This window comes from Cyprinodon tularosa, unplaced genomic scaffold (assembly GCF_016077235.1).
Source record: "Cyprinodon tularosa strain WSP-4 unplaced genomic scaffold, ASM1607723v1 ctg206, whole genome shotgun sequence".
Taxonomy (NCBI): domain Eukaryota; kingdom Metazoa; phylum Chordata; class Actinopteri; order Cyprinodontiformes; family Cyprinodontidae; genus Cyprinodon; species Cyprinodon tularosa.
In genome coordinates this window covers 1,548,256-1,561,178 of record NW_024038764.1, presented here as the reverse complement: position 1 = coordinate 1,561,178, position 12,923 = coordinate 1,548,256, and the positions used below count along the sequence as shown (strand labels likewise).

Below are 12,923 nucleotides of genomic sequence, written 5' to 3'. Positions count from 1 at the left end.
TCAGTGGCCTTTTTCCATACCATAACGCATACACCTAGCTCTTACCAAGCCCAAGGCCTATTCAGCTCTCAGCGTATACTTTATATAACAACATTATTTGCACAGAAAGTCACCATACTGTATATACAAGCATCCCTTACAAAGCTACAAAAAATCTGCCTCATTGCAGATTTTTGACTGCAACTCTCAAGATCGGGCGGCTCCAAATCACAGTGGCATCTTTGAGTTATCTCTGTCAATTACTCAAGATAAATGGCTGTGGCAGAGTGAAGGCCAGGCCCATCAATCTATTGTGTCTCACATTTGTCCTAGCTTCTGCACTCTATTGATTCTGCTTCCACAGCTTCCTTGATCTACTTCTGATGGCCTCTGACCACAGAAGCTAACTTGAGCATTGATGTCAGATGAAAAGAGGGGAATGTAACCCAAACCCTTAATATCAGACGTCCCTCCTTCCCAACTGAGCCTCTGTATAGATTCAGTCGAGTCGTCCCACTGCAGCTACCCAGTGGATGTACCAGATTTCAATCAGGCTTTAATTGGAATGCAATATATTTGGAGGCTTCCTCTTCAATAGCATCGTCTGACTGCAAAGTGCTTCCACTGAGCATGTTTTGCACCATATATCTTGCTTATACAGTTAGCAAAACCAACCTAGTGTTATGTGACAGTATAAGTACTCCCCTTTTAAATGATTAAAGCAAATGAGACACAAAGCCACTGACATCTTAAGGCATGGAAGGGGATGCAAAGGAATTTATAACCGTGGTGACAAATGGAGACAAAAGGAAAAGTGATGAACTCTGAAGTATCTTCACAACCCATTTACCCCAAGGACTCATCAACACCTTATCCAGGACGATTTGGAAAGAATTCCAAATCCTAAACCACAGATGACCTAAAGGAACACTAAGACCCAGGTCACATTTGCCAAAAATAGATTAGACAATTTTTTTTTTTTTTTTTTGGACCATCAAAACAGAGCTGAAATTTTTTTGGCATTTGTGAACTGTATTTAAAAGTATGCTGACAGGAAATTGGGTTAGGTTAGGTGGGGCAGGAGACATGCAGCAGAAGTCAATGAGATGGCACTTGAACCTGTGATGGCCAAGTCAAGGACTAAGGCCTACAGTACTTACATTGTGTGGATTACCACTGCACCACCAGTGGACCATTTTAAAAGGCACTTTATCGTTGAAAAGCCTTAAATAGCTAAACTTAAATCATGAAGGCTTGATGGTACAACCACTTATTAGATTTATGGCTAATTAATAATTTACATATGCCCACACTGCTTCATAGCTCCATTTCCTTAAAAAAATTATATCATAATTTGAATGCTTATATTTTATTAAATCAGCTTATCTTTGATTCATAATATTAGTTTGATGATCTGCAAAATATAGAGCAAAAAGAGGAAGAAAAGGGAATTCATGAGAGAGCAAATATATATAGGAATGTGTTATTTTGTGTTCTGCCTTGGTATCATTGTTTTGTCAGCGGTTTTTCTTTGCACTCAAGCTAAGCATACTTATTCAACCCATCTCACCTCCATGAAATGGCTGTCAGATTTATTCATCCGTCTGGGAGCTCATGGCTTAGCAGAATGGCAATTCAGCAAGCCTTGGTCGAAATCTATTGTGAGGGACTCTTCCTTTGTAAAGAGGGTGTCTGCAATGGGCTGCAAACCCGTCTGCAGGATCGGCCATCGCCGCTGCTCATTTGGCCAATTCTCTCTCTCCTTGGCTCTGCCAGAAGCCCTCCATGTGTTTGAGGCATTGATTGGTCCTGAATTGGACTGCGACAGGCCTGATTACTGATGTCAGAGTGCGCCATATCACATGGGAACCGTGGGGCTTCACGTGCCAAACCTTGAGCAAGATAAAGATACGTGTGGTGTTATATCTATGATCTTTATGAAAGCATCATGCCTACACATACTGTATACTTAGAATGAACACAAATCCACACTGTCAGCATGATCTGAATCTATTTCTACACTGGTATAACCAATTCGATGTCTTGACTGACAACAACATAAACACTCTGGAGACATTCTGGGCCAGTGAAAGAGCTTTATAACTGTAATTCTGTGAGATTTTAGCTCTGTGGGGTTCAGTCTTTGAATCATTGAGGGCAGTTGATTGAATGTTTGGATATTTCTGTGTGTCTTTTTTTTCTGTCAGTGTCACAAGAGGGCAGTTTATGACTTTGCGTCTTTGAGTGGGTGGGTTAGCATTTGGAGGCGATTCCGCACGCATCATTTGTTTACAGACAGAATAGAGGCCATCATCTCTTCCACTAAGAGAACAATAGCAATTTTTCCCCTTTTGCTCAGGAGACAATGAAGTGCCTTCCCGCCTCGAGAGCGACAGGCCAATAAAAAGCGTAATTGGATCTGTCACTCAAACTCTGCTACAGTGCTGGGGTGGGCAAGGCAGGTGGGTGGCCATGGAGGTGGCAGAGCCAGAGAAGTAACTGGTCAACATGGAGAAAGAAGGAGGAAACAGGCAAAGGGATGGCATCATAAAAAAGCAGGTGCACATTGCTCTCTTTGCACACAGCAGAGCAGTTTGGTAGAAAGGATTTTCCATTAGGGTAAATTTTCGCTGATAATAGATATTTCATTTTACCCCTACATATATGTTTTATTGTTTCTGGTTGACATTTGATACTGGTAGATATACTTTACACGTATATATTCACCTCATGAAAAACAACAGATTATATTTTAAATGCAATTCAACAGTAGATATAAAATGGTAAAACAAAGGCTTACCTTGGCAATGTGTTAAAAAATAATGGAAACTTTAGTTTGAGATGCACATAAAGAGAAGAATAAAAGTCTAATACAAATACACACATAGCTATAGCATTTAAATAATTATACTCAATAACAAAAATAATATTTTTTTTTTGCAAAAAAGAACACTTGAAGATTAGCCATGTTGTATTTCTTAAGACCTATAGTCCTACCATCCTCCAACACACAAACAGATGGCTCAACATCTTAGCTAAAAACTCCTCATTCTGTCATTGTTTCAAAGTTTTGAAGAGTAACCAGCTTCATTCCCTGTTAACAGATGCTGATTCCAATGCCTCTCTCCTGCCGGATTATATGAACCTATTAGGATAAAAGACTGTAAGCTTTTCATTTTGTTTTCTTTTGTTGCTTTTTTTCTTTTTAAAAGGGATGCATATTTGAATTCTAGCACAACATTTATAATTTGTCCATGTTTGATCCACAGTTTTCATTTGGACCAGTTGAGGGAATTTAGAGTGCGGCGGGTTTGACCTGTGGGCCATATATTACCCGATTCTTGTCTGGAAGCTTGCAGCAACAGTTACAAGGGGTTACAGTTGTCATGTTTTTCTGTTTGTTTGCAACAAAGCCAGGGGAGGCTGGGTGACAATCTGCCTTTGTTTGTAGGTATTAAGTGGGTCGGCTTTGATGCAGCTACACAAGAGAGCGATGGCTGCCAGATCCTCTGAAGGTCATAGCGGATATACTAGACACTGCTTCTGCTTTTACATCACCCATCTAATGTGTTCTCTTTTCTTTTTTTTTTCCAGTCAGGCCCAGACGATTTAATAATATCTTCCACGGAACAAAGTATAGGAAATGCTCCTGTCACATGAATTCATCAACAGATTGTTATCATCTTGTCTGCGATTCATTGATTATGTGTGTTTTGCCATATGCATGTCCAAACGCCTGCGCCCACACGTTCCTCACATCTAATCGCGCATCCCACTAAGTTTTAATGACAAGCATTTACATTAGGAGCCCATTTACAGCCTCTGTGACAGAGAAGGGAAGTGCACAGTGGAGCAATCAGCTTGTCTGACTTTTTCTCTAAGCGCAACCTCAGCTTTTAGGAAATGGCTTTCTCATGTCTTTGTCGGCACTTTTCCATTATTAACTGCGCCGAGGAAAGATGCTCTGTTGCACCTCTCAACCCGGTCCGACTGAAGCTTATTCTGCATGTCTTCTTTGTTAAAAGGGAAGGATGTCTTAACTGTAACAACAAAGTTATTTTATAAGAGGCCTTGTTGGGAAATTAGCTGTATGCAGAGCAAAGCAGAGTTTTATCATGAAACTTTCTGTTTTTTAACGTCTTAGGGAAAATGTTACATCGTACCTTAATTCAAGAGAGAAAAATATGTTTGTCTTCATAATCCCAAAACAGATTTGCTAAGAAGTAAAACATATGTACTCCACATTAAAAGGTGAGTTTCATTTTTTTTTTAAGGAGTTATTGTTCTTACATCAACTATAATGCTTATGTTTATTTTAACTATTAATTAATATTTACAGTGCCATCTGATTTTTTTCTTTTTTTTTTTTTTTACTTTGCTCACATTGGACTCCCAAATACCAATGTAATTTAAGGAATTTTACATTTACAATAAATCCAATGCATTGTTAGCTCACTCTTGCAATTCAATAAGTGCAGTTGGTCTTTTGAAATCCAGCTTTGTAAACCTTTCCTAATTTATTTTTATTGCTCTGATTTTATTCACTTTTTCTATTTTTGTATGCAATTCTTTCTCATTATTTAAAAAAGCAAGAGGCGGTCTTAAGTGGACAACATCTGGCTGTTGTTTGGTTGGACTGCATTCATCATAGTTAAAATTAGGAATTATTACAACGGTAAATAAAAAAGTAGTTAATTAAAAATATGAATACATTTATCTTTTGCTGTATAATTTAATTACTCCCGGCATTTATTTATTTATTTTCTGAATTTTCGGTCCATTTTATTGTATGCCTATTATTCATCGAGCATTTATTTCTGTATTTATTTTATTATCTCATAGGTGGCCCTCCATAGCAGCAAATTTAAATGTTGCAGTACAATGGTCCTTTAGGACTGGAGATTGAGACCACTGCTTTGCAAAATATTAAATATACTTGAATGGTCTAGTCAAAGTCCAGACCTTAATGCTTTTTGGAGTCTATAGCAAGACTTCAAAGTAGAGAAATGCCTATAAAGTCTTGATGCAGTGAGAGATGCATCTACAAAGTATAAACAAAGACTACATGCCTCCCTTTTCAGGTCTTTGTGTCTTCATCTAATCTGATTATTTGTGCTGATGCAATCTGCGTTGAGGAACTGTTGGCCTGATGAAGCGCTCTTCTGAGGTATGAGGAGATTGTGACATTTAATCGAGGTCAGCAGGTTTAAGCGATGTGTCATCCACTGAAAGCCGGAGCTGTCGTGTTGTACTGTCATTCTGGCAAACACTGTCAGGTTCTGCTCAACATAATCAGGGTCCGGACTTTTAACAGTCAGCCATGTTGGGTCAGAGCTTTAGCTGATCAATTAGCAACATGTGTCTGCTCCTGCGCTCAAAGCCCCCTCATTTTGGATTTGTTATGAGGAATGGTCCCACTGCTGTCGGCTTCTAAAGAAAGTAATTACACAGAGAGACTCCCTATGGGGGATTAATACAAATGACACGGAAAACACAGCTCTTCCCTGTTGCCACTCACTCAGGCTCTGAAGCCTCTTGCTTCTAAACGCCTACTCTTCCATGAATACAGAAGCCGTCGCAGTAAAAGATGCTTGCATACTAGTGAAAATTAGGGTTGAACGGGAATGAAGTCAGAAAATTAAAGGAAAAGCCAAGACGATTTATGGACATGATACAACTGCTTTAGCATTGAGAGTTAAGCAAAACATATGGTGTTCATACGTTTTTTAAGGACGGCGGCTGAACGAGGCATCTGCCCTGCCAGTTTCATATAGTGACAGGCTGCAGGGAGTATTACTCATCATTACAATCTCTGCTGGCAGCTTATTTTCATCACATTACACTTGTATAATGAAGCGTCCTCAGGTTCTCCGTGCAGTTCAACATTAGCACCAGCCGCGAGCAATCAGCCAAGTCACTTTATTGAACCTTTTACAGTTAGTTTACCGTGTAATTAATTCATCACTGCACGACAACACATGTAGTGGAAAACATGACCGAGATGCAGTTCAGATGTTCTCTAAATTGAAAATGGACAGTTGTGGTCCATGTAATGTTGGTCTTTTTTAAGAGGTACCTTTCAATAATTTTAAAGACATTTACAAGTTAATTGGTTATAGAAAGTGGTGTTGGCTCTGTGTTATAGACTCACATAGTTGCTCTTTTAATGCTTCAAGTAGCCTGGATTCTATTGGTCCTGCCTTTGGGTTCTAAGTTCCCAAGGAAATTATCAAATTCTTATTATTATTTAGAGAAACACATTTTAAATGAATTCATTCTCTGTAACTCTGATATAAATATATAATATGAGAGAGACTTTTCTTAAACAGCTACATGCTACAGTGGTATACAGAAAAACAATGTTTTATTCCCCACCACCTTTTGGTTTTCAAAATAAAAGAACTCATTTTATTGTGGTAAAAGAAACATATATATATATATATATATATATATATATATATATATATATATATATATATATATATCTATATATATATATATAGATATATATATATATATATATATATATATATATATACACATATATAATAACAGCTTATATGAAATATCGTTTTACATAAGCCTTTGTTAGACTTGACATAAAAATGGAGAGTTGTTTTGCTAGGAAGCCGTGGATACATTTCTTTTCTCAGATGGATCACCTAAATAAAAAAGCAACACTCACCCGACCCCATCGCAAGCACCAGTGCCAGAACAGTTTATTTTATTTTCCATATTTCCAAGATATTGATGTTTAGTATCTTTGGAGCATCAAATCCATTTTGTACCTAATGTGATATTGTTGTACAATCCTATGTTGTCCTATGTTTTCCTTATGCCTTTATGATATTAGGAGTTGTGACTTTGATATGTTTTCCATCATCTTGACATCCCTATTACTCTCTGTGAGCTTTGGGATTCATATAAGTTAAGTTTGTGACACTTTAAATGTCTAAGCGCTTTAAACTGGCCCGTTTTCTAAATAGTATGCATATCCCAAGTGTGCAGCTCTCGAAATATATTAACCAAACAAGTATTGCACCCCAGAGCAGGCCTTTGCTATTTTAATATTGTGATTGTGATATTCCGTATACTGTGCTGTTCTACCAAACTTATGGTCAGTAAGTCTATAGTTTTATTTTAACTTTACTAATCCTATATAAGAACACTCATATAGACACATAGGTCCTTAAATAAATTACTGACAGATTAAAACAGTGGCTGCAGCTCCATATATGCTATAGAGGGCTTTATTACAGACAAGGTTCTCAAGTACTTATATTTCTTCAACGGTACTTAGAGTACATTTGGGGTTCAACAAAAGGTAAATTTAAAGGAAAGTAAAATAAGATTTTTAAGCATGCTGATCATAAATAACTACCAAAAGGGAAGCATGGGGAGAAATGTTTGCAGAACTCCCAACTGCTGTCCTTGTGGTCCTTATTAACCCCTAAACTTGGAGTTAGGATCCCAAACAACCCACTGTTGGTGCTTTTTGCATATTGATTGAAACAGTTTCAGTCACATGGATGCAAAATTGGATTTTGGGAATGGGCTTCAATCTTGAAACATGAACTTCAGTTGCACCATTCTGTTTAATTTTCTAACTTGGAATTTGCCAAGTCTGATTCCTGTGTGCAAAAGGAATGCTAATCAAAACCATGTCCTTCAAACAAGCACTTCCCCTGAATAGGAGCTATGATTTTTTATTTTTTATTCTTACACAGAACATAAAAAAGGGAAAAATTTCAAATTTCTTTTGGTGTGGTACCTGGAAAACTTAGATTTTACTGAAGGAGCACTTGTTATCAAAGATAAAAAGTAAATTAGCAACCCTGTTTGAGGCTTGGTTTCAACTCTTTCTTCTCTGTCTCCTCCAGGAGCAAGGCAAAATCGGAGTGACGTTCAACATTGGGACGGTGGACATAAGCGTTAAGGAGCCAAACACAGAGGTAAACGATGGCAAGTACCATTTGGTCCGATTCACAAGGAACGGGGGCAATGCGACCTTGCAAGTGGACAACTGGCCGGTCAACGAGCACTTTCCCTCAGGTACAGCCAGCGTCATTTATCATTTGTCCTGTAGCAAAAAGATGAAAGGTCCGTACAGCTTCTGAAACACTGGACACCATCTGCTTTTTTTTATTTCAAAGGTCACTTAACCACGTTTGAGTAAAAAAAACTGACTGCCTAGGAGGCAAGCAGTCATATTATGCTCATTTTGCAAAGTGTGACTCAAAATGCATCGGTCCTTTCACACTATCATACCTTACTCCATGGGGGTGGGAGCCCTCTGAGCCAGAATCCTTTGTCAAACAATAGGCATTAACTGAGCAACATCTGACCAGCCCAATGCAAACACAGGGATTTAAAGGCACCAAGAGGCATTTGGTCGGTGGGCAAGAAAGAAGTGGAAGGAGGCAAGGACCAAGGGTGGCCTGTTGGTCAGATAACACTGCTGCCTTCCAGTATCTCTCATTCCCAGGTCAGCAGAAGCAGCATGGCTGCAGAATACAAATAGGCTCATCAAACAGATCCTGCTCCGTTTTGAGGCCCGGAAAATCTGCTTCTCTGTGGCAGAAACCTGTGTGCCGCTCTGCAAGAGAAGAGAGACTGACAGAGTGGAAGATGGAAAGAAAAGTCTCTTCCTGCCTCACCTTAAGCCGTTAAATTAGACCTGCTCTCCTCAATTTTGATCAAAGGTCAAAAGTAAACTTTACTATCTTCCAAAGGCCATTTGTTGAGCCGACGGCATTAAAACAAGCTCACAACAACAATCAAAAAAGAAAACTTTTTTTTCTTCACACTGTAGAGTTCACCAAACTGACAGCAGCAGAAGCAATAGATTGTTTTTGTCTGTTTGTTCTACAGCGGGGCGTCCTGTACCCCCTACCTGAGGCTAGCAGGGAAAATTCTCCACATTAAGAATGGCAGCAGGCAGCCAGGATGATTTTAGCCTTCTTTAGATATCTGGTGATTTAGAGGTCACAAAGTTTATTTAGAGATAAGCTTGCATTTTCACTGCATATTTTTACAATACCCTGCAGACTGCACTTGTTTCTAAAAGTGACCCAAGCCTCCAGATAGCAGAGAAAGTACCCTATAGAACCCAAAAAAAAACATCCTCAAAAAAGCAGAAATAATTTATGTGTCTTGAAGTCTCTCAAAAAAAAAAAAAAAACACTTTTCTTCTTTTTTTGATTTCTTTTAAGCCCAACAGAGCTCAAAACATGGCAGAGCATTATGGGAAGAATTGAGTATTTAATCAAAAAGTTACCCTGATATAAGTTAACATGAATTTCATTAACCATAAGCCTGTGTGATATGGCTAAAAAAATCTTTCATATTATCGATATTGATGTGTTGTGGATTTTATTTCTATCATTATCTATCTGAAATAAGGACCAATGGAACAACTGCAAAACTTCAATTATAACCAAAACCCTAAATGTTACATTTAAACCTTGCACAGATATCAGCCCTACTAACAGCCATTCCTAGCTTGGCCATGAGAAGTTATGAGACCAAATTATCTCCTCTGCCTACATCCCCCAGAATGCTGTGCAGTTCCTAATTGGAATTAAATGCATTATAGCTCATTCTAACATATGATATTGGTCAGGTTGTTCACATTGCTTCATTTCCTTGCCCTAATTAAGAACCTTGGTAAAAAGGAATAGTTCTCTTAACAAAAAATGATGCTATCATGAAGTGAAACATTTCAGGTGCATATTGGGTGAAAATATAACAGAGAAACTGCAACGATTCAATGATGCGTGTGTGACCTCATCGCCAGGAGAAAACAAATCTAAGTTGACCTCCTAAGCCCTCACATGATGTTCCAGTAGCATGTCTTGCAAAGACACTACTGCTTCCTTTCTTGGTGCTGGGTGGTTTGGTTTAGAGCCAGTGCAGGTGACGCTAATCTCTTCTGTCTCTGGCTTTCTGTTGCTTTTGGCTGTTTTTCGCTTTTGGTTGACCGGATGACATTAGACAGGTTTCTTAATCCTATTCCAGCCTGAGTAATGGAGTTAAACAATGAATCAGTGCATTACAGATTCAAAAAGAAAATCTCCATCAACAAATTATTAATAGAACCGTGTTGGTGCTTTATTGGATGGTTGTTGTTTTGTTTTTTTTGGTTAGGCTCCAAGAACTAAAAAACAAAACAAAAAATGCAATTTGCGAGAGACTTCACTTAAACATGAAAATAACCCTTGTTGAACTAAGAAAATAAAAAAATAATCAAACATGCTACTGAGGGGTTTCTAATATAACATCTTCTGTATTTTGAAACATAAAATGGGTACCTGTATCCAATATTTTATTTTAACTAAATCATATCCATAGGACATGGATCAATCAAAACATTTTATTACATTTAAAACTGAAATCTTATGCAAAGGGAAAAGAAATAAATAAGTATTTTATATTATTTAAAGGTTTAGTGGAAGATGTTGTTTTTCTGGGTTGATCATCAAGTGGTCCTCCTAGTTGTCAATCATTCTGGTGATGTGTTTACATAAGGCAATCCTACGTGCTCATCCTCATTTTCACTTACCAGTGGTGAGTCTGACATAGTGGAAAAATTGCAAATCTTTTTCGTATGAGTGATGCAAACAGCAACTTTTAAACAGCCCGTGTACAATGAGAAATGGGCTCCTGGACGGGTTTAATAGGCGTTCCCTCTAAGGAGAGGGTACAGGGTTGTGCATGCGCAAAAAGATCGCAAAGATCCTCCACAATACTTTTAATGCATGAATGAGGTTAAATAACCTGTATAATCTAAAATATATTCACCCTTCTGATGCTGTTTGAACAGTAGATGGCACTTATCTTAAGCTGGTGGCATTTATCTTCTGACTGTTGATACCTGGTTGCATAGTTAATGGTGGTTATGAAAATCTCTCATGTATTTCAGAGAGAAAGTAAAAAGCTTTCTAAGAAGGAAATAGAATAAATTATAATTTTTCAAATCATGATAGCTAGTATTTAACAGTCAGGCTTTCAATATTTCCACAGTTCTTTCTCATCTGCTGATGTTATATATTGAGACATCTCATTATATGTACTCTCTTAGCTTTCTGTTGCTGAACTACAGTATAAAGCTTTAGAAGCACACATGTATTTATCACTGGTACGGTATATCGTGCAGGTATAACATTTATCACAGAGTGGAAATAAATGATTGAATGCATGATATATTGTCATGATCGGTTCTCTAATGGAGACCCAAAGATGCAGAACACCACTGACGGACACAGGATGAAAAGTTTAACAAGTTTATTGGCACAAGCACAGAATATGCAGATGACTGGTTTGGGCCTGGAATCTGGTTTCACCGGAGTCTTGAGGGTTCTTGAGGTTCTCCTTGGGAGAGTCACTGTTGGTTCTGGAGAAGGATGTGTTAGCAGAGTCCGTTAGCTGCTTCAGCGTCTCACGTCTTATTAGGACAGACCTTGGCTTGGGTTTCCTAGCTCTTGCCCAGAGCTGCTTGGAGGTTGACTGAGAGTCTTCAGGGTTTGGCTCGGAGGGTCGGCTCGGCAGGTTAGCTCTTCCAGAGCTTTCACGGAGGAAGCACGAGTCACCTAGAGGCACAGAGACAAACGTTAGGATCTGACTCGGAATTTAGGACATGGAAAAATCACTGAGATCAAGGCTTTAGCGCTGACCAACTGGAACAACACTGCGGCGTTGAGGTAAGGTCTGAAGGCAGCTTAAGTAGTGGATCCTCTGATGGTCTTGATGAGCTGCACCTGTGCAGGAGGCTCCCTCAGAGGATCCACGGCGGACTCTGCTGGAGAAAAATGGTATTTTCTCCAGCTCCCAACAGTACCCCCCCCCTCAACGACCGCCCCTTGGCGGTCCGGAGGAAGTGGAAGGACGGGAACGCTCGTACTCCTCGATCAGGGCAGGATCGAGGATGTGCGAGCCTGGGACCCACTGTCGATCTTCTGGTCCGTAGCCCTCCCAGTCGACGAGGTACTGCCAACCGCGACCTCGTCGACGGGAGTCTACAATACGGCGGACCGTGAAGGCTGGATGGCCATCGACTTCCAGGGCGGGTGGTGGGGAGTCGGATGGCGGGCACAAGGGGCTCGAGGAAACAGGCTTGATCTGGGAGACATGGAAGGTCGGATGGATTCGGAGGGAAGGAGGAAGTTGGAGACGGACAGCTGACGGGTTGATGACACGGGAGATTTTGAATGGGCCTATGAATCTCGGGGAAAGTTTTCGAGACATCCCCTTGAGGGGGATGTCTCGAGTGGAAAGCCACACTTCCTGGCCCACAGAATACTCAGGGGCGGGGCGTCTCTTGGCGTCAGCGAAACGCTTGGTTGATTCAGCTGACTGGTTGAGTGTGGCAATGGTCTCCCTCCAAATCCTTCGACAGCGGCGGATGTGATGATTAACGGACAGCACCGATATCTCTCTCTCATCTGCGGGGAAAAGAGGTGGTTGATATCCAAGACTGACCTGGAAGGGCGACTGTCCAGTGGATGCGGAACGGAGAGAGTTGTGGGCATACTCTATCCAGGGAAGGTATAGGCTCCAATCCACCGGGTTATTGGACGTTAGACAGCGGAGAGTGGATTCCAGATGCTGGTTCATACGCTCGGTCTGGCCATTCGTTTGGGGATGGTAACCTGAGGTGAGAGATGGTTTGCATCCGAGCGCAGAACAAAAAGCCTTCCATACCTGGGATATGAATTGGGGACCTCTGTCCGATAGAATTTCCTGGGGGATGCCATGAAGCCGGAACACATGTTTGATAAGAAGCTGGGCTGTCTGGAAGGCCGTGGGAAGTTTTCTCAGGGGGACTAGATGGCAAGACTTAGAGAAACGGTCGACAATGGTTAGTATGGTGGACATACCTCGGGAGACAGGGAGACCGGTGACGAAATCAATGGCTATGTGGGACCATGGGCGCGAGGGAACAGGTA

The 12,923-nt window shown here is 40.1% G+C and overlaps 1 protein-coding gene across 19 annotated transcripts in view; it reads left to right on the top strand.

Moving 5' to 3' along the window:
- The window catches only part of nrxn3b (neurexin 3b), a 409,294-nt gene that overhangs the window by 335,480 nt on the left and 60,891 nt on the right, over window positions 1–12,923 (top strand). For all 19 annotated transcript variants that reach the window (XM_038285086.1, XM_038285077.1, XM_038285085.1 and 16 more), the window contains one exon: window positions 7,860–8,031. In XM_038285086.1, the coding sequence (XP_038141014.1) occupies window positions 7,860–8,031 (172 nt within the window). The remainder of the gene's footprint in view (window positions 1–7,859; window positions 8,032–12,923) is intronic.